At 44.7% G+C, this 22,929-nt stretch overlaps 1 protein-coding gene across 1 annotated transcript in view; it reads left to right on the forward strand.

The window, feature by feature from the left end:
- The first annotated feature begins 4,945 nt into the window (after window positions 1-4,945).
- The window catches only part of PTPN9 (protein tyrosine phosphatase non-receptor type 9), a 31,625-nt gene continuing 13,641 nt past the window's right edge, over window positions 4,946-22,929 (forward strand). The window contains exons 1-9 of the mRNA XM_083183629.1: window positions 4,946-5,268; window positions 7,002-7,145; window positions 9,133-9,222; window positions 9,367-9,503; window positions 15,089-15,194; window positions 15,723-15,833; window positions 16,264-16,586; window positions 18,530-18,620; window positions 19,962-20,031. Of these exons, the coding sequence (XP_083039755.1) occupies window positions 5,236-5,268; window positions 7,002-7,145; window positions 9,133-9,222; window positions 9,367-9,503; window positions 15,089-15,194; window positions 15,723-15,833; window positions 16,264-16,586; window positions 18,530-18,620; window positions 19,962-20,031 (1,105 nt within the window). The 5' untranslated portion in view covers window positions 4,946-5,235. The remainder of the gene's footprint in view (window positions 5,269-7,001; window positions 7,146-9,132; window positions 9,223-9,366; window positions 9,504-15,088; window positions 15,195-15,722; window positions 15,834-16,263; window positions 16,587-18,529; window positions 18,621-19,961; window positions 20,032-22,929) is intronic.

Here is a 22,929-nt window from a genome sequence, read left to right on the forward strand (position 1 = left end):
AGACCACATGAAGCCCAACAGTTACAGAACTAAACAAAGACTCCAGCAGCTGAAACCTCATTCCTGTCCACAGTCCACCTCTCGCCTGTAGAAGATGGGAGTTAAGGACTCCAGAAAATTGGTACTTCATCTTGGCTAATATTAGTCCCTAGCTGTTGATATATCTACAAGAATAAAATGACACTCCATCCTGGTTAATTACAGTCATTGCTGTTGAGCAGTACATAGAAATAGAAGATTCTCCATTCCGGCTAATGAATCATTAGGTCTGATTCAGAGGAGGAAACCATTTCGGATCCTATGCAAATGGTAATGTTTTGTGGTCTGTGCATGTGTCTGAGAGGCACTGCGTATCTACAGTGATGTTTTTGCACCGGCAGGCGCATTGTGGTTTTAAATGCAGTTTGTTTGATGGACTTAAACTATTTGGGAGGAGGCATTGAAAAGTATTGATTAAAATACAGGCTTCAAACAGCCGGTAGCTGCGTGTTTAGATGCAGTTTCACTAGTTCTGGCAACGTCATTGTGGAAGACAACCCTGTGTTTGCTCAGAGATACTATGGTGCCAAAATTATTGATTTGACCATGTGAGAAGTTATAGCAAAAAGAAAGCTTTCTCGGTTAAATTAAAAAGCTGGTGAGGCCTAATTTATCTGGTCCTCCCAAACTTCCAGCCTGAGCAAAAGTGATAGAATGTACAGCTATGAGTCAAACAGAGGGAATTAGTATATCTATAGTGTTCATTCTAGCACTCGCTATCTTTGAAAACCCATGCAGTTCCTCTTCCCTGCCTGGGGTGTTGCTGTTTGCTGTAGTGTTTCTAGCACAGTGTGGTCTGTATATCCGCACTGATATGCAAACCAGACCTGTGCTAGAAACACCACAGCAGACTGCGAAACCCCAGACAGGGAACAGGAACTGCATGGGGTTTCAAAGATATCGGGTGCTAGAATGAACACTAATCTAGTAGATCTATAGATTCCTATTCTCAAGAAGAAGGATTTTTAGGGGACTACAAAGAGGAATCGGCAGTCTTCCAATACTAACTACAATAGGAAAGGTCTGGTCACAACAATCCGTCTTAGTAAAAAAGTTCTTTAACATCTTCTGCCCAGCATTAATGAAAGAACCCTGTCTTAAACTGATGAAAAGATACAACTGGCTAAAAGATGCAATTGTATTCTGCACTCCATTTGTGTGGCCCCATGCAAACAGCATGGAGGCTTATTTTGGTAACTGCACAAGTCAGATCAATAGAAAAATGGACAGAGTCCCTAGCAGAAACCATTCATGTGAACTATCCTGTGGGCAATAACATAGCAGATACATTTGGCATCAGAGTATTTGGTAGAAGCTTCCTTGGTTGCTGCTTCCATTCATTTTACTCATATTGAACCTTGGCCATAATAGCAAGATGTACAATGGCTTAAGTCTTGACGCGTGGATATACTGGGGCAGAGTTGAACAGCAGCATTTATGAAGCTACCAGGAGCTAAATTAATTTTATTCCAGTATGTAGTCCAACAGCTAGAGGGCACCCAAAATGGCCCAGAAATAAAATAAACAATACTGTACATGAAAGATACAGCACCGAGCATGCTCCAACTGGGGTAAGAGACTCTCTTCTGTATTTTCCGGACCAGTGGCTTACTGTATATAGTTATTTTATTGATCTCAGTCTACCTCTACCAGAAGATTGTTTTCTACAAATGTTCTGGAGGACAGTGGTAAGATACTCACCTTTCTCAGTCCATAGCATCCCTAGGGCATTCTGTAGTCATTTGTTATGTTCCAAGAGATCAAAGGGTTTTTACCCTGGAAGGTAAGTCCCATCATAAATGATATATATAATATTTCAGTGCTAAGGACTAGCCTCGTGAGATATCCATGACATGATTGGTGGGCCCACAGTTTGAGGCAAAAATTTTGCTAAGAACCTCAATTTTGCTCCTTGTTAAATTGTAGAGATTATTAAAATGGTTTATTTACCAGTGTTCTTCATGCTTACAGTGTGCACCTGCATTATCCTTTATTTTTCTGTGCATTCCTATAGTTGAATAACTAAGGGGGTTATTCAGACCTGATCGCATGGCTGCAAATTTGCAGTCCAGGTGATAATCGAGTGACTGAACATGCACATGGATTGCAGCATGCATGCGCAAGGCCATTTTGCAATAAAATCCTGCTACTTGTTTTATTGCAGGCCATACATAAGTTGATTGACAGAAAGCCGTAGTTTGTGGGTGGTAACTGTCTGTTTTCTGGAACTGTAAAAAAAAAAAAAACAGGCGTGCCCAGGCACTTGGAGGGAAGTCATGTGACTTCTGCACCAGCCCCAGTCCAACTGTTTCTATTGCAGTAGGTCCTGGGCTATGCACAGACTGCACACAATGGAAATATAATTTGAGTCGGTCGGTGTCACTCCATTCACCCTAAAAACATGCGCAACTCAGCTGGCACCAGTCTTCACATCTATCTTCAACAAGTCGCTCAACACTGGAGTAGTGCCAGACTGCTTCAAGTGCTCGACCATTATCCCTGTGCCAAAGAAAACTGCGGCACTTGCAAACCTGAACAACTACAGGCCTGTAGCACTCACATCGGTGGTGATGAAAACGCTGGAACGGCTGGTACTGGACCACCTTAAGTCTGAAGATGCAGTGAACCTGGGTCTGCACCACATCTTGCAGCACATGGACTCACTGGGCAGGTACGCAAGGATACTATTCGTGGATTTCAGCTCGGCATTCAACACCATCATACCAGGACTGCTGAAACCGAAGATGCTACAAATAGGCGTCTCGGAAGGCCTATGTTCCTGGTGTTGAATTTCCTCATGGAAAGAGAACAGAGAGTCAGGATGGGGAAGTCCACCTGCACGGGAGCCCCCCAAGGATGCGTCCTCTCTCCCTTCCTCTTCTCTCTTTATACCAACCACTGCACCTCCGGAGACACATCGGTGAAGCTTCTCAAATTTGCGGATGATACCACGCTAATTGAATTGATCACAGAAGGTGATGAGTATGCCTACAGGCAAGAGGTGGAAAAGCTAGTCACCTGGTGTAGTGCTAACAACCTACAGCTGAATGCATCAAAAACTGTTGAGATGATCATAGACTTCAGGAAGAATCCCCCTACACTCCCCCCCCCCCCCCCCCCCCCCCGCGCTAACGGTTGAAGGTAGTGGAATCCTTCAGATTCTTAGGCTCCAACATTGCCAGGGACCTGAAGTGGAGGGCCAACATTGATGGCATTGTGGGAAAATGCATCAACTCAGGAAGTTCAAACTGCCGCAGGAACTCCTGGTGCTCTTCTACTCTGCAATTATACAATCTGTGATCTGTACCTCAATCATAGTCTGGTATGGGTCGGCCTCGGCTTATGACAGAAATAGATTACAGCGAATTGTAAGAGCAGCGGAAAAAAATCATAGGTTCGGGTCTCCCGGCGATTGAGGACGTGTATAGGTCAGTGGTTACAAAACGTGCCTAAAGAATTATCAGTGACCACTCCCACCCTGCCCATGACTTGTTCAGAAGGCTGCCATCTGGGAAGCGATACAGCTCTCAACTGGCGAAGACAGAAAGACACAGAAACAGTTTTTTTCCCAAAGCTACTTCCATAATAAACTCAAAGGTCAGGGATTCCGACCCATTGCGCTAATCTCGGCACTCGACACATTACTCTAAATACAACCCTGATGCCCTCCCCTTGAAATGATCCTGTTTGTATTGGTCTGTTATGTATGTACACTGTGTGGGAGCAGTGGTTATTGAAAACAAATTCCCTGTGTATTATGTATGCTGTACATTGATATATTTGACAATAAAGTGATTCTGATTGATGGTGAGCAGTTGTGTATGGATTTGCTGCGAATCATCGATCAGCATAATTTTCGCAAGCCATTCACAAGCCTTGCACAGAAATTCACAAGCTTGCACAGGATGAGCTTTCACTCTGGCTAGGCGGCAATTACAGGGCTCTGCAAATTAGCAGCCCAGCGATCAGGCCTGAATAACCCCCTAAGCCACAATCAGAGACCCGCCTGCATTTGACAAGCCACCCTTGTTTCCTCCCAAAAAAGCACAAATGTAGTTTGCACTGCACAGTTGCGATGCATGAGCAATACAAAGAAAAACTGCAAACATCGGCATAGCATCCATCTTAATATAAGTATTGAACGAGTATAGTATGAGTTTCTGACAGTCTGGATGCCAATGTTCTTGCATCTCCTCCTTTGCAAGAAGCCTCAGCTTCAGATAGCAAAACTATGTAAAACGGATACATGAAATAGGGATAAAACATACATCCCAACTTTTCGAGGATTGAAGTCTGGACCTGGCGAGCCAACCCCCATTTTAATCATTCCAGGGGCTCTCTACCCCACACTGCACATGGCGTCCAATCATTGATCACCAACTGATTTGCACAGCAGACCAGTGATGATCACTGGCTCTCCAAGGTGTACCCCACCACCAGCCTGTGAGACACCGCTGGCCGTGGGTGGGACAGTGGGAGAGTGTCCAATTAGCAGGACAGTTGGGACGTATGGTTTACCTTGTACACTGTACAGGGAAAATCTATTATTTAGCTTTTCCCCTGCATAATAAACCATGGCTTAAGGCACTGAAAAATATTGATTCCATTCAAAGTGCAGAATCAAATGGGTTTTCCATGCGTTAATTGCAGAATTCTCTCTTCCAGGGATTATCGCGCAGGGTATCCGCAGCTGAAAAAATAAAGCAGTGCCATAATTTTGCTTTGTAGTAAATATTTCACTAGTCCTACAGATAAGTGGATATTAATATTTTCAGTTAAATATAAAGGCAAACATTTGTTTCTCTGTTCTATGACAGCCTTTTTGTATATTAGGTCTTTTACATTTAGATGAGGTGATGAGAAGGTTAAATGTGAAGGTTTACCATGTAGGATTGATGACTGCCACTAGAGGGTGTCTGAGGATTTTGTTTGGACCTCAGTTTCTATATATTTTTATGACTGCTTCCTTTTCCCCCACCCCTGGTCTGAAAATGTCCCGTTGAAATGTAATTTTCTGCATGATGAGCTTTCCTTGCTTGGATTTTGTGCAGTGCACACTCTGTAGCCTACCCACAAGTCATCTGCTTTTTCATCTGCATTATCCACTGTGTCATTTTGTTAGCAGGGCCTAAACAAAAAGTAGGCCTTGCAGGATCCCCGGCCTGTAGTAGGAACTGTGAGGTGAGAGACGTAAACATGGCAGAAGCTCTGACTCAAGAAGAGGAGCAGGTAATACCAGCACTGTATTTTTAAATAATGTAAATTTTAACATTTGAAATGTCATTTTTAATGCAGTAAACTATGTTCTCAGTCTCCTAACAGTACAATACTTTCTTTACATATTATGAGGCAGAAATCTGTGTTTAACAAATTAGTTGATATCCAAAACTAAATGCAGGCTGTTCAAAAGTGCAGTGATTCCCTTTCTTTGTCTAATTTGCACTACAATATTTATTGCAGCTGCTGAGCTTACAATCTATATTCCCTACCACATACACACGCACACAGACATTTTAGGGTTAATTTTTGTTGGAAGCCAATTAACCTACCAGTATATTTTCAGATTGTGGGAGGAAACCCGCAAGTATGGGGAGAATATACAAACTCCGGTACTTGTGTAATATCACGGCACCCAATTTTATCTAAATAGTATACGATATCGCATACGATTAACGGTCCATTCGATCCACGATGCGATTTCGCAACTGATTTTTGGCCGATTTTCTGTTATTTCCTGCCAATTTGCATGCTATTCCATCCTTGCACACCCCCACTATCCAAGTCAGCCCGAAGCGTGGCGAGCGGACACGGTAAGCGTCCTCCCGACCTGTTCATACCCCCACTATCCACGTCTGCGTGGAGTTGATTTTATAAACCGCGACGAGTGCAGTGAGCCACCGTGCCCGTAGCGTGGCGAGCGGACACAAAAAACGATCCCGAAGCGTGGGCTCGGCACTCTTCGGGCTTGCTACGCTCGCCACAATTTATAAAATCAACTCCACGCTCACGTGGATAGTGGGGGTATGAACAGGTCGGGAGGACGCGTACCGCGTCCGCTCGCCACACTCCGGTCTAATACACAAGTACCCAAACTCCACACAGTTAGGGTCATGATGGGAATTGAACCCATGACCTCAGCGCTGTGAGGCTGTAATGCTATCCATTACACCATCAGTACTGCCCCAGTGAAATTAAAACAGCATAGCCATCCAAACATAAGCACTGCACACATCAGTATGAAGTCTATGGAGACATAGATCCACAAGAGTGACAAATGAGGCTGCCATTGCTGCGTTTCTATGCCGTTGCAATGTCAACTAGCCCCCATCTTATGCATGTGCAAGTTGATTGATTCGGCCTGTTTTAGTCTCCTGCTTCTTCTCCCTGCAGGCATGTCCAGTCCTACCAATCATTCATGGGATAATTATGTTTTTTTAATTTTCTATTGCCATTTACAGGCTCATTAGCATGTGGATTAGAAATGTGGCATAAAAGTGCTTTGCAAATATTCATAAATTGCGTTAAAAAATGTCCTGTGCAACATTTGTAGAATCACAGTGGTTATGCCCAAATCCTATTTTGAAAAAGATGAATATAAAAAACAAAGTTACGTACATTACATTTACATATACATAATAATTTAATTAATTACATTTATTTGAATATTTAGGGGTCATAAAATATACAAATATTTGACAATGTACATTTTCTTTTTACAAACTTTGCATTGTCTGCTTATATAAAAGGGTTATGTTTGTCTACGCAAAACCCTAGTTCTACTGACTCACCTATCATCACTTGGAAAGAGCAGGTTAAAAAGTAATACCATGTATACCATACAAAAACATTTTTGACTCCATTTTCCATGTTGCAGTTGTGCGTCATTCTCCCCATTTAGCCTGTGCTGTGCCATCTCATTGGCCTATCCAGTCTGTGATATTTACCCATACTTTTCTGTTCAGGCTACCCAGCGGTTCTTGCAAGAGATGAATTCCTGGACTTCCTTCCACTCGGTGTCCCCGCTCTCCTGGGACGTTGCAGTGAAATTCTTGATGGCAAGAAAATTTGATGTTGTGAGAGCGATTGAACTGTTCCACTCATACAGAGTAAGTACAATGTATCTGCAGCTTCTTCATTTAATTCTGTCTAGCGCAGTTTTCTTTTCTGTTTTGTTTCTTAATTTAGGGCCTGATTCAGAGATGCACTTGCAAAAGCAAATTTTCTCTCTAATAGACAAAACCATGTGCACTGCAGGTGGGGCAGATAAGTTACATTTGGGTGTTATTTTGTTTCTGTGCAGGGTAAATATTGGCTGCTTTATGTTTACACTGCAATATCGATATCAGCTTGAAGCACACACCTTCACCCAAATATAACTCTCTCTGCACGTTACATCTGCCCCACCTGCAGTGCACATGGTTTTGCCCATTAGAGAGAGAATTTGCTTTTGCAAGTGAACCAGAATCAGTCCCATTGACTGCTCGAGTAGGTCTTTGGCTGTGCAGACTGAATGTGGCAGTAGTCACGCAGGTGCCAGGTTCTTGTTCACTAGGGCTCACAGCTGATGTCAATACACTCCTCAAACACGGCTAAGACACGTCTGCGTTTTAACAACCACTCCCCGCTGACATCATGCGTACACCCCCAAAGGGTCAATCCCCATCAATCACTCTGTAAAGGATCCTTATTTTGTGCCGGGAAGCAGCGGTGCAAAACACGGCACATGTGCAGTCTGATGATAATCGCTGAGTTCTGCGGAGCATCGGGTTTGCATCCATCTCTGAATCAGGCCCTTAATCCAGACTATTGATGCGTGTGGTATTTGGAATGAAAGATGCTTAATGCTTAAATGGTCCACCCGCGATGGCCGCGATTTCCCCATAGGGAACAATGTTAAATGCCTCAATTTACCCGCGATGACCACGATTTCCCATAGGAAACAATGTTAAATAGATCAATTTACCCAAATCAGCATAGGGAACAATGGTAAATGGGCCAGAAACCCCCCAAAAACCCACACAGCAGTGGAATGTCCCCCCAAAATTAGTTGACGCCACCCCGCGATCAACGTGAACCCGAAGCGTGGCGAGCGCAGCGAGGCCGCGAGGGGCGGCGGTACGCTTCCTCCGACCTTTTCATGCCCTACTATCCACTAGGGCGTGGAGTGAGAATAGAATAGTGTGGCGAGCGCAGCGGATACCTTCACAGGTAAACGCGTCCCTTCGCGGGCTTCCCAGGTGTCCGCGTCGCCATGGACACCTGGGAAGCCCGTGAGGGGACGCGTATAACTGTGAAGATATCCGCGTCCCCTCGCGGGGCTCGCTGCGCTCGCCACGCTTCGGGCTCGGTGGCTCGCTGCGCTCGCCACACTATTTATTCTATTCTCACTCCACGCCCTAGTGGATAGTAGGGCATGAAAAGGTCGGAGGACGCGTACCGCCGCCCCTCGCGGGCTCGCTGCGCTCGCCACGCTTCGGGTTCACGTTGATGGCGAGGTGGCGTCAACTACTTTTGGGGGGACATTTTTATGTTCAGGGGTGTTTTTGCCCCATTTCCATTGTTCCCTATGATAATTTGGGGAAATTGATCCATTTAACATTGTTTCCTATGGTAAATCATGGTCATCGCGGGTAAATTGAGCCATTTAACATTGTTCTCTATGGGAAAATCGCGGGCATCGCGTCTGGCCCATCGCACCCGATTTTTTAGCGGCCGCGATGGCCCCGATTTTACCCCCGATGACGGCGATTAAGATCGTTGTGGCCGTGCTAGGAAACAAGTACCGTTTCTTTTTAATGGTGATATCTCAGAGGTATTCCTGTGTTATTTTAAATCTAAAGTGTTAGTTGTAAGAACAGCTTAATAGACATTTTTAAAGATGTCCACATGACAGAAGCTGATTGGTTGATATTTTATCTCGCTCCATGCTTTGATAACTATCTCCCCCTAATTAATGCTTTCTCTGTACATAACTACAGTTCTTGGCTGCACAACATATACTCAATTCTGTAAAACAACTTAAGCACACGTTTATCGCTTACTTGTGTGTTATGTTTTTGGCAAGTACTATGTCATACTATATCTGTCTGCTAGGAGACACGCCAAAGAGAAGGGATTGTCCAGCTGAATCCACTGCAGGAGCCACTGTTGTCAGAGCTGCTGAGTGGGAAGTTTACTGTGCTGGTAAGAGACCTTTATTGGTTTAATAGTTCCCAATGTTGTAGCATGCTGAAAAGTCACAATGACCAGGGTGACCAGATTGATCATGTCATATATGTAACCAATTATTTATCCAATGATACTGATACTCCATATTACTTCTCCCAGAGTGTACGCGCCCCAACTGGAGCCTCCATTGCAATTTTCACTGCCAAGCTGCACCACCCAGCAAGGAAGAACAGCAGAGAGATACAGCACACTGTGCTCCAGGCCCTCTTCTACCTCCTGGACCGCGCTGTGGAGAGGTGAGTGCACAGGAACAGTATACAGACCAGATTGGACAGCAGGTGTTCTGCAATAGTCAAGTAGTACCCTGCATAGTTGTATGAAAGGGGCAAAGGCCTAAATACAAAGAAATCTAATATGAAAACACACAATGTGGCATTGACAATTATAAATGCTAATATATCTGTATCCTGACGTTAGTTAAAATAGCGCATATGCACATTGTGGAAGCAGCATTATGCTGACTGAGCTATCATACGTGGAAATGTAGCCTGCCCATTACGTTTACTAAGAACCAGTGGGTGCTCACTTCCTGGGGAACCCATAGGCTGCATTTGAGTGTCTCTGTTCTATGGCCGTTATTCAGATCTGATCGCAATACAAATTTGTTCTCAAAATGGGCAAAACCATGTGCACTGCAGGTGGGGCAGATGTAACAGTAGTGTGCAGAGAGAGTTAGATTTTGGTGGGGTGTGTTGAAACTCAAATCTAAATTGCAGTGTAGAAATAATGCAGCCAGTATTTACCCTGCACAGAAAAAAATATAACTCTCACAAATCTAACTCTCTCTGTACATGTTACATCCGCCCCACCTGCAGTGCACATGGTTTTGCCCATTTTGAGAACAAATATGTACTGCGATCAGATCTGAATAAGGGCCAATGTGTAGCTTTTGGATGTTTTTGAAACAGCATATTTGTCTTACATGTAACCCAGTCATCCATATGCCATTAAGTTCTTGATCCTGGTTATTAGCCATATTATTTTCAGATTAAATATACAGACCTAGCACTATAACATTAGTACCAGACTGGTAAAATTGTATTGATCCCTACCAGTTATATAATCCAAAATATGGCAGAAAAACAGTATGTCTGGAACATCACTGTACACACTATAATACTGCCGGGTAAAAAAACGGAAACCAGTATTGATCCAGACACAGTACAGTGATTAATGAATTAATTATTCCTAGATTTAAGCTAGCGGGCCTTGTTTTTAATTAGAATATCAGATAATAATCCCTTTGATGTTAGAAATCCTTTCATGCTGTTGATTTAGGAGCTATACAGCATCACCCTAGAGTTGTGTTTTTAACATGGATTTGTCCCACTGATGCTTTTATGTAGGCCGTTGTGAGGTTTTAAAGGTCATTAAACATTAATGTTTTTAAATATGAGCCATACAAGTAACATTTAGCGCTCCTTGTTTACTTGAAATTCTGTTGCAGCTCTGTTAAAATAAAGTATTACCTTTCACAAGTCATTTAAGACAGCTGAAGCCTTCCACATATCTCGGACAGTATTTTAATGGGGTATGAATAAAGCTGGGTACACAGACTTATGCTGGGTACACACCAGGACGACTAGGGCCCGATCCCCACAATCTAGATTCAATTCCGATCAATTGGATGTAGATTGTGTGCTGATTGGGCCCTTTTCTGACCTGGTGTGGACCGATACCGATCCGATGCGCGGTCCCGCGGGTCGGTCGGTCGTTATTGAGATCCTACCTGCTGCAGGTAGGATCTCAATGACGACCATACAGCCGGGTGCGGGTCGCCATCGGATCGGACCCGCTCACGGTGCACATCGTGAGCGGGTCGTGCCCCCCCGTGTCACCGTGAGCGGGTCGGACGAGACACTGACGATCCGCTCACGATATGCATCGTGAGCGGGTCGTCCTGGTGTGTACCCTACATTAGGGACAGTTCAACCGAGAAATGCTATGTAACGATATACTGTATTGCCTCTTGTGAACAGGTTAAACAATATGCTGCGCAATGTATCATCTCATGCTGCAAATACAATGTGACAGCTATGGAAGTGTCCCATTGGATGTGCAGCACATGCAATAGGACCATTCAATGAACAACAGTTGGCAATGACTGAATAGGGATACACACTATTCAATGTGTGCAATATGTTGTTCCACACCAGAACAATATATTGGATGACAGATTGCATAGTGTGTACCTAGGCTGTGGTAACATTACTGCTTCTATACATTTGTGCAGAGCAAGGCTGTGAAGAGTCTCTAAGCGCCTGATGTTAGGTAAATGTAACATAAAAACATGTTGCATAGGTAGGGAAGTGAGCATGACAGAAGGCTTTAGTGTGCTGTGAAATCGTTAATACTTTCAATATACTACTCGCATACAGTAGTGTGATAATATTGACTGACTGAAATAATTTGTGAGTTTAAATAGAAAGCTTCCACTACAACATTAACAAACTGGTGTTTTAAAGCTTTTCAGCTAGAAATGTGTAGCTGTGAAATGAGCGTAGTGAATTGAAGTGATACAGCTTTAGCTTGGAAGTTTCTGCGGTACTTGTTTCCTAGCACGGCCACTCCGATTTACATCGGGGTGGTCGTGTCGGAAAAATCGCGTTGATCGCATCGCATGCGATTTGGTCGCATGCGATGCGATCGACGCGACCGACCCGATTTTTTGATTGAATGAAATGTAAATCGGGTCCCTGGGACCCGATTTTACATTGGATTCAATGTAAAATATTCCCAACCCCCCCCAAATTTAACGGCGTAAACCCCACCCCACGATAGACGCCAACCCGAAGCGTGGCGAGCGCAGCGAGCCCGCGAGGGGCGGCGGTGCGCGTCCTCCGACCTTTTCATTCCCCTGCTATCCACGTCGGCGTGGAGTTGAGAATAGAATAGTGTGGCGAGCGCAGCGAGCCCCGCGAGGGGACGCGTATACCTGTGAAGTTATACGCGTCCCCTCGCGGGGCTCGCTGCGCTCGCCACGCTTCGGGCTCGGTGGCGCGCTGCGCTCGCCACACTATTCTATTCTCAACTCCACGCCGACGTGGATAGTAGGGGAATGAAAAGGTCGGAGGACGCGCACCGCCTCCCCTCGCGGGCTCGCTGCGCTCGCCACGCTTCGGGTTGGCGTCTATCGTGGGGTGACGACGGGGACATCTATAATGTGAAATGGGTCATATTGGCCCATTTCACATTTTTCACATTTTCTCACGATTTCAATGTTAAAAAATATTTTAACATTGAAGCCTATGGAAAAATCGGGGGCATCACGTCGGGACCAATGTTAATGGTCCCGACCGACGCGATGCCCCCGATATTTTACCTTTCCCGACACGATTTCAATGTTAAAATATTTTTTAACATTGAAGCCTATGGAAAAATCGGGGGCATCGCGTCGGTCGCGTCGGGACCAATGTTAATGGTCCCGACCGACGCGATGCCCCCGATATTGTGTCTTAGCCGGCAAAATGGACCTGATTTCAAAGGAAATCGGGTCCATCGTGTGGATCGTGTACCTTAACTTAAAGGTACACGATCCACAAGATTGTGGCCGTGCTAGGAAACAAGTACCGTTTCTGCATGTAGAATTTTTTTAGAGCTAAAATGCACTTGAACGGCCGTGCAGTTGCATTACCCCATTATTTTAATGTGCTGTTTCTCACACCACCTCTTGGCTGGAGTCTCTGAATCAGTGCATTTGTATTGCTAGTAGAAACACCTGTATACTTCATGTCTGTGCCATTTTTGAGCAGCACTACCTGTGTGGCAGTTCAGGAGAAATGCAGGCTGAATCGCTTGACCAAGTGACTGAAATGGCTGTATGTCGCATTTTTGAAGGCCGTACAATAGCAGAAACTGGACATATGATACCATTTAGGTTTCTTAAGCAGGAATTTTAATGGAACTAAGATTAGCTTAAAAGCACTACATATAAAGCACCAATGTGAAATCTTCTTTAGAGAGCATAACTGTAACTTGTTAGTGTAGTGCTTTATGGAGCAACTATGCATTATTAGGCCTTAGAGGTATATATCTTTTACACCTTTTGGCTTTTATGCTTTTAGTCATGTAGAGCGTTTCCAAGCTGCTCTTCTGGATAAGGCTTAGTTCAGTGGTGCCATGCTTCAGAATGGCTAGGAAGCCCACTTTTCTACTGGAAGAATAAGTGCATCCATATAAAATGTCTGTCTGTATACGTTTAATATATTTTTGTATCTCTGTCCACATGAAACTGTATGACAGGTGCTGCTCCCCTAAATGTTTGCTTATTGACATGTTGCATGGTGTTTTATGGTTATTTATGCTGGAGAATGGTTTGTCAAGTAACTACCAAAATAAAGGAAATGCTAACGTAAAGGGGGGAATATATTACATGTGAGAATCAGAGAGAAATTTTGTGAGTTCTCTTTTTTTTTTTTTTTTTTCACAAAGCGTCAGTCATTTACATTGCAAAACCAGGTTTAATTTGCAGTATAAATGATTGCTGCTTTAAAAAAATGGAAGCGCTCTCACAAAAACCCTAACTTCCTTATCATAGCTACCTTTTGGACCCATGTCCTCAATTTACTGAACTCGCTCTCTGCCATCCCGCTCACTATGGATCCTTGGCCCTTTTTTTGGCTCACCCCTTTCGGAATATTGATCTCCATATGAATAAACTATTCTCCCATATTCTATCTCCATGACTACCCCCCAAATTTGCCCAAATCTGGAATCCTTGGATATTGACAAACTCCCCTATTCTCATTACATAGTCACCACCAACTATGAGTCCTTTACCACTCCCACGGGGTCCCTGCCTCAGACCCTCCTTCTCCTTTTCCTCCTGTACACTCCTCTCTTAATGATTTTTTGTACCCTACTTTGGCCTACTACAATATGGTTATTCTCTGTGTATATCATCCGATTGTATTGTATTATGCCTTTGTAATAAACTTGTAAACTATTTGCTTCTCCCTATCCCTCTTTCGACATGTCCATAACCCCCACCCCTCTACCCCCTTACTTTATTTTACCATCGTTACGTGTAAATATTGAGCTATTTTCTCTTTCTTGTCTACTTATTTGTACGCTAACCCTTCTCTATTTACTTCCTGATTGTCAAACTCTCATACATTCCCCCAAAGGGTCTTTATAGACCATTGGCTACAAAAAAAAAAAAACGCAGATTCAGTGCGCTAAGTATCAATGTCTAGAACTATATGGGATGAATATTGAAATATATAGTCACTGGTTGGAGAGGCACTCACCCTTCCCTGGGCATCCGCTCCAGTGCCTTCTGAAATAATCAATGCACAGTTTGTAGGAACAGCGGCACTTGGAGACTTGATAAAGTTTCAATCCGTGTATTTCAAAAAAGTGCATAATGCGTACAAGCCCATCATTTCAGGATTCACCAACCCCTTTTTCAAGGTGCACTAAGTTGGTGTTGTTGATGGTGATGATAGAGAATGCAGGCTCTAGCACCACTCCAAAGTCTCATTTATCCACAGACAACATATTCATGTCCTTGCATCTGTCTTCCATGTTGACTTCAGCTTGGCCACTGTTCCTCCTTTTACCTGAATCATGATACTAAATATTGGGCAAATGGGCTTCACTGTATACACATAAATCTTTCTTCAATATCCTGGTAATTTAGACTAGTGTTTCCTTTATTTTGAGTGTTACCTCTTACTTTTAATGACAATAATGTAATGGACTCCCATACCAGCATACAGGGCACAAGTTTCCTCTTGGAACTTGGTGATGTGAGTGATTCAATATCCGAGCAAGCAGTATGTGTTCAGTTCTAGACTAGCATAGTGCACTCTCGCTGCAGTGTCGACACACAGAGAAATGGCCTGGTGTTTATCTATGATATGGGGGGCAGTCAGTACAGCAACTTTGAGCTGGAATTAAGCAAGAAGATCTTGAGCCTGCTGAGGGTGAGTGTATTCTCCATTCATCCATTTGCCCTATTGAATATGCCATTAATGGTACGCCATACTGTATTAGGGCTTGTGTGTCTCCGTTTCCCAGGACATGGGTTTTGTCCCTGTTGATCTTTTATTAAGACATTTTTTAGGTCTCCTGATGCATATGAAATAATAGGAATAGTGGAAATAAATTCCTGATTCACCAAAGTGGGTGGTGGGGTTTTTTTTATGGGTGTTCTCCCATTTAGTAAAACAAGTCTTATACCAATCTCATTGTCCATATTACCCTATATAAAATACATTGAATTCATTGGCAGTGAAAGGATGCAATCCCTTATAACCCCTTTTGCTGTTGCATCGTGCATGTTTTAAAATATCCTGCAATGAGTGGTCTGCAGAATACTAGAAAGCTCCTACTCCATCCAATTGCATGTTAGTAACTAGTGTTGCCCCCCCCCCCCCCCCCCAAAAAAAAAAAGAAGAGAATAGCACCCCCTGTTTACCTGTATGTGAGCAATATCTGTGTTTTTATGTCAGGGAGCATTTCCTGCCCGTCTAAAGAAAGTCTTCATCGTCTCACCTCCTGTTTGGTTCAGAGTTCCCTATTCCATCATCAGTTTACTGCTAAAGGAGAAGCTGAGAGAGAGGGTAAGTGACCTAACTGATCTGCCATGTGACATAACTGGCCTGCACTTCTAGATGTCATTGATATTTGTACCATGGCTGACTCAAGATTCCACTTTTTGAGAGAACCTACCTCCATTTGGCATAATTGCCAAATGGAAGTTGACAAAATCCCAGAGGGTTATACAATACATTCACTGTATGCATAATAAATTCTATGCATAGATTATTATGGGGTGTTTACAGTATTACATAACTCAGAGAGAATTAATGTACCTATCAAGATCTAGTTTTGGTGTTTGGTACCTTCTACCGTTGTACACCACATTTCGTGTCATTACTACACCTTAAAAGTCTTAGTAATAAAACAACAGATAATGTTGTAGTAAGAGAGTACATACCTGGAATGGCCCCTGATCTATTACTAGTACTGTTTATCTTTCCATCTCTACAGGTTCACATGGTGAGCATGAGTGAACTTCTCCAGCATTTACCTCCACAGTGTCTTCCTGAGTCTTTAGGAGGATTACTTCCATGGGACCCTGGCTCCTGGAACTGCCTTCTCCTCCCTGGCCGTGCAGGCAAGCCAGATCCCCTGGATGAGGTGGTTCTGGTGCTAGAAAAAGGACAGAGAGGGAGCGTGCATAGGCCTTCACCTGAAAGCATGACACTGGATCAGTTGAAAGAACACATTGGCTCTTTAGGGAAACGTGGAGTGTGTGACGAGTATGAAGCCATAAGAAATGAGGAACCGGATGGGTCTTTCACTGTGTCGCTGTAAGTGTGAGAAAGCAAAGACATTGGGTCAACCTGGGGATGAAAACTGTGTTGGATAATTAGTCAAACTGTATTATTGATGGCGTGTGCATGACAGTGGGCCTGATTCAGAGGTGTATGCACCTGTTATCACAGGTGAGCGGTTATCGTCCACCTGCACATGGATCTAAGCTGCATTGCACATGTGCCACAATGGTCTTTCAATGGCAGTTGCAGTGAAATTTGCTAAATGATTAACATAACTAACAGTTTGCAGTTAGTTACAGGGAGAGGCAGCAAAAACATGAGCATGTCTCTGGCATTTGCATATTTTTACACAGTATCTGCGTATGCATTCGCAGATGTGATGGCATAAGTGTACAACTATGAATCAGGCCTAATATGTGGTATTCTATTTAGAAAATTTGAGCATGATCATGATTTTCTGAAGGCACTCACATGAGTCTACTTAGTCTAAAGGAAAACAACATAAAGGGGGTGATTCAATTGTTTTATTGCAACATCTAAAGTGACAGGAGATCAGGGGATGATATTTAACTATTCTTTTTTTTTTTAAATGCACATTGCACCCAAACAGACCAGGTTAACCTGCATAAACCAGACTAATCCAGGCAAATGGCACTTTTAGAACATTTAAAAAGTGTCTCCCCACAGCTAATTCCTTCTAAATGGATCAACAATTGAATTGCTCCGTTGGGTGCCTTCTAGTAGCGTCTGCAGGGAGAAACAATTGAATTCCCCTCAAAGAGCTGGATACAGAATATGAAGAATCAACCTTATACCATTTGTTTGTTAATAGAGAATAAGAGATAACCTTTTAACATGACAGACTCTCTAACCAACCAACTAATCTGATCTCAAGGAAGACAAATTCTACTTTGACAATCAGAAAAGTCAAATCTGTCCACTGATGTCAGTCATAAACACTATTACTACTGTAGGTTAGTCATTATTGAATAATCACAATACAGTATATGGACTAAATCCAATTACCCATGAAGAGGCGAGTTTCCTTTGCAGTGTTGTGTAAACACCAGCAATGGCATTGATATTTGTCCCTGTTGATGCCTGATCTCAACTTGGATTTACAGATTTTTGTAGAGCGCCCTATGGAACTGCAAGCAAAAATCTGTAAGTTGGAGTACCATACATGAGACCTACAGCCACACTTACTCGCAACCGTGATTAAGTCACATGTAATTGGATTGATCAGTATGTGTAGGTACATAAAACTGACCATATTTTCTAATAGCAGGCCCTCTAGATTACACAGTGATCTGATTAGCCAAATGTAATGCAGAATTATACCCCTTTCACATTCGCAGTCCCGGGTCATACCCGGGACTGTGTTCCCAGGTGCAACCCGAGACACTACCTGGGAATGTACCAATTCACACTGGCCACCCGACCCGGAATGAAGTTGGGCGGGTGGCGTCATCTAGAGGCTTGGCCGGGCGGTGCTGGGAGGTGTCAGCACCTCCCAGTGGCGCATTTTCACTGCAGTGAACGGGATCTGGGTCACGCTGACCCTGAATACCCAGTCACACTGACCGCATCCCGTGTTGATTCAGGACCTGGGTAGAGATCCCGGAATACTGAACACGGGATATTCAACCAAGACCCTTTCACACTGCACTAAATCCCGGGTTAATGCACGTTCATGTGCAAAAACCCGGGATAGAAAGGAGTATAAATGGTTTCCTTTCCTTTGGGTACATCATTTCACATCAGTAATAGGACAATATTATTTCCAATTCTGTCCTTTGAAATATTATTTAATCATGTTTTCGTTCTTCTGGATGATCAGTTTGGAGTTTGCTCACATGTTAATTGAAATCTAAGCGGGGAAGTATGCTACTGTATTCTTATTGTTTTACTCCTGCTTAATACTACTTTAGTGTCCTGCAATAACCATAGCCTTTTTTTCTCTCACCTGTCCTCAGAGCTGCTGTGAACCGTGACCGAAATCGTTATGGGGATGTCCCATGCCTGGACCAAACACGGGTCAAATTAAAACGTGTCAACTGGCATGATGTAAATATATATTATATTTCTGTACACATTTGTGATCTGTATTTTATGTAGATGCAGAAAATAGTGAGCTGCTTCTCAGGCTCTAGTTATGTTTGATACACAGGGCAGATGTACTAATCATTGGAGATTGCTAAAGTGGACAAAATGGACAGAGATAAAGGTTGGGCCAAGTACTGTAACTGTGGTCAAAAAGCTGCTCCTGCTTCGCCTGCTGCCGCAGTGAATCAGAAGCCAGCTTTTACAAATGTTGCTGAAAATAGACCTACCAAGGAGTGTGTACTGTAAGTCACTCCATTTATTGTTCATTCTAGCACCCGCTATATTTGAAAACCCATGCAGTTCCTCTTCCCTGCCTGGGGTGTCGCTGTCTGCTGTAGTGCTTCTAGCACAGGTCTGGTTTCCATATCAGTGCTGATATACAAACCACACTGTGCTAGAAGCACTACAGCAGACAGCGACACCCCAGGCAGGGAAGAGGAACTGCATGGGTTTTCAAATATGGCGGGTGCTAGAATGAACACTACCCTTAGTGGTGACAGCAGGGACACTTTCTTTAGCTGCAATGTCCTTTTCCTGAGCCCCTACAGTGCCGCACACCAGTAAACCAACTTTACTGACATCAGGCAAAAGGATAGCATTTACTTAATGCTTCTCCAGTGAGGAAAGGTAGATAGCACCAGCAAGAGGAGACCATACCAGTGTTGGAGAAGGCACTCAATGGGTAAATGACCCCTTTTACACAATCAAAAAAATCTACGTTATTGTTGGGCTAACCCAGGTCACTGCTTGTTTTAAAATACAGTGACCCCGGAATCCAACCCGGGTAGGATCTGGGTTACCGGGAGGTGCAACCCAGTCCTCATTCAAACCTTAGGGAGACCCCGCTCACCAACCCTTGGAGATTATGTCATCTTCAATCGACAGCAGAGAAGGAAGCCCCGCAGTATTCCAGGTCCAGCGTGTGGTGTGAACAGGATTCAAGGCGCTGTGACACAGCTTGAAACCTGTGTTCAGTGACCCAGGATGAGTGTGTGAAAGGAATATTAATTTAACCCGGGACACTTAATGCTGTCATAGGTGTCTATGGCAGTGCTAGTCAGCCAGGTGAAGTGTGGATATTGTAAATGCTGTTAGCAGGCTGTAGACAGAGAAAATCCCTTTAGTACGTACTGAGAACCAGTATGAACACCGATCTCTCTCTCTCTCTGTAGTGCTTTTCGCATCTATTATACCCCCCAAATACATGCTGTTACATCTTATTATCTTAGTACATCAAGCAGATGTAGAGTATGTACCTGTTTTTTTTTTGTACACAACTATAGCTATACTTTTATCCTTTAGCGCTCGGACTATATAAACGCCAGCTTTATGGATGGATATCTACAAAAGAATATGTACATTGGAACACAAGGTTATATTAATATCTATCTATCTATCTATCTATCTATCTATCTATCTAATAGGAGCATTGGGGTATGCAGTGTATTTATGGTGATATTGTCTGGGTTGATATACAGTGTAATTATGATGATAGAAGCAGTGTGAGTATGCGGTGTAATGTGATATGAGCATTGTGGGTGCTGCCATGTTGATGTAATGCATGGTGACAGTGAAGAGAGCAGAGTGAGTGTGATGTGTGTGGATGGGAACCTAGGAGTATGATGTTTGCTAGGCCGGCTCTACCATTAGGCAGCAGCCTAGGGCGCACGGATCGGGTTGGGGCACTACCAGTGTATCTATCAGAAAATTAAGGATGTCTATGAGGAAGACACCCTTATTGTACTTAATACAGGTGGCAGCTGTGGAACTTCTAAGATGCCACCTCCACACTTTTACTTGGGGGCTGGAAAGTGGGTATGGTGGCATTGTGGGGGCTGGAAAGTGGGTATGGTGGCATTGTGGGGACTGGAAAGTGGGTATGATGGCATTGTTGCCTAGGTGTTGAGAAACCTGGATGTGTGGGGATGGGACAAGAGTGGGTGTACTGCATAGGGATGGGAGCAAAGTGGGTGTGTGGGGATGGGAGCAGAGTGGATGTGATTTGTGGGTATGGGAGCAGAGTAGGAGTGATGTGTGGGGATGAGAGAAGAGTGGTTGTGATGTGTGGGGATGGGAGCAGAGTGGATGTGATTTGTGGGGATGGGACAAAAGTGGGTGGACTGCGTAGGGATGGGAGCATAGTGGGTGTGATTTGTATCGATGGAGAGTGTGGGGATGGGACAAAAGTGGGTGTACTGCGTAGGGATGAGGAGCAGAGTGGGTGTTGATGTGTGGGAATGGGAGCAGAGTGGATTTAATGTGTATGGATGGGAGCAGAGTGGGTGTGACGTTTGGGGATGGGAGCAGAATGGATGTGATATGTATGAATGGGAGCAGAGTGCATGTGATGTGTGGGGATGGGAGCAGAGTGGCCGTGATGTGTATGGATGGGAGCAGAGTGGATGTGATGTGTGTGGATAGGAGTAGGGTAGATGTGATGTGTGGGGATGGGAGCAGAGTGGATGTGATGTTTATGGATGGGAGCAGTGTGGATATGATGTGTGGGGATGGGAGCAGAGTGGGTGTGATGTGCATGGATGGGAGCAGAGCGGATGTGATGTGTATGGATGGGAGCAGAGTGGGGGGTGGTGTGTATGGATGGGTGCAGAGTGGTTGTGATGTGTGGGATGAGAGCAGAGTAAATGTGATGTGTGGGGATGTGAGCAGAGTGAATGTGATGTGTGGGATGAGAGCAGAGTAAATGTGATGTGTGGGGATGTATACTTGCCTACCTGACCCTCTACATGCGGGAGAAAATGCTCTGTTCCTGGACTTCCCTGGTAATGTATGATTGCCATCACCTGTGGGAATCTAGGTAAAGGTGTTTCACCACACGTGATGGCAATCATACATTACCAGGGAAGCACAGGAACAGAGCATTTTCTCCCGCATGGAGAGGGTCAGGTAGGCAAGTATGGTGTGATGTGTGGGGATGTGAGCAGACTGGGTGTGATGTGTGGAGATGGGAGCAGAGGGTGTGTGATGTGTGGGATGGGAGCAGAGTGGGTGTGATGTGTGGGGATGGGAGCAGAGTGGGTGTGACGTGTGGGGATGGGAGCAGAGTGGGTGTGATGTGTGGGGATGGGAGCAGAGTGGGTGTGATGTGTGTAGATAGGAGCAGAGTGGATGTGATGTGTGGGGATGGGAGCAGAGTGGATGTGATATGTAGGGATGGGAGCAGAGTGGATGTGATGTGTGGGGATGGGAACAGTCTGGGTGTGATGTGTAGGGATGGGAGCAGAGGGTGTGTGATGTGTGGGATGGGAGCAGAGTGGGTGTGATGTGTGGGGATGGGAGCAGAGTGGATGTGGTGTGTGGGGATGGGAGCAGAGTGGATGTGATGTGTGGGGATGGGAGCAGAGTGGATGTGATATGTAGGGATGGGAGCAGAGTGGATGTGATATGTAGGGATGGGAGCAGAGTGGATGTGATGTGGGGGGATGGGAACAGTCTGGGTGTGATGTGTGGGGATGGGAGCAGAGTGGATGTGATGTGTGGGGATGGGAACAGTCTGGGTGTGATGTGTAGGGATGGGAGCAGAGGGTGTGTGATGTGTGGGATGGGAGCAGAGTGGGTGTGATGTGTGGGGATGGGAGCAGAGTGGATGTGGTGTGTGGGGATGGGAGCAGAGTGGATGTGCTGTGTGGGGATGGGAGCAGAGTGGATGTGATGTGTGGGGATGGGAGCAGAGTGGATGTGATGTGTGGGGATGGGAGCAGAGTGGATGTGATGTGTGGGGATGGGAGCAGAGTGGATGTGATGTGTGGGGATGGGAGCAGAGTGGATGTGATGTGTGGGGATGGGTGTAGAGTGGATGTGATGTGTGGGGCTGGGAGCAGAGTGGGTGTGATGTGTGGGGATGTGAGCAGAGTGGGTGTGATGTGTGGGGATGGAAGCAGAGCGTATGTGATGTGTAGAGATGGGAGCAGAGAGGATGTGATGTGTGGGGATGGGAGCAGAGTGGATGTGATGTGTAGGGATGGGAACAGTCTGGATGTGATGTGTGGGGATGGGAGCAGAGTGGATGTGATGTGTGGGGATGGGAACAGTCTGGGTGTGATGTGTAGGGATGGGAGCAGAGGGTGTGTGATGTGTGGGATGGGAGCAGAGTGGGTGTGATGTGTGGGGATGGGAGCAGAGTGGATGTGGTGTGTGGGGATGGGAGCAGAGTGGATGTGATGTGTGGGGATGGGAGCAGAGTGGATGTGATGTGTGGGGATGGGAGCAGAGTGGATGTGATGTGTGGGGATGGGAGCAGAGTGGATGTGAT

Source organism: Crinia signifera, chromosome 4 (assembly GCF_055691185.1).
Source record: "Crinia signifera chromosome 4, ASM5569118v1, whole genome shotgun sequence".
NCBI lineage: Eukaryota > Metazoa > Chordata > Amphibia > Anura > Myobatrachidae > Crinia > Crinia signifera.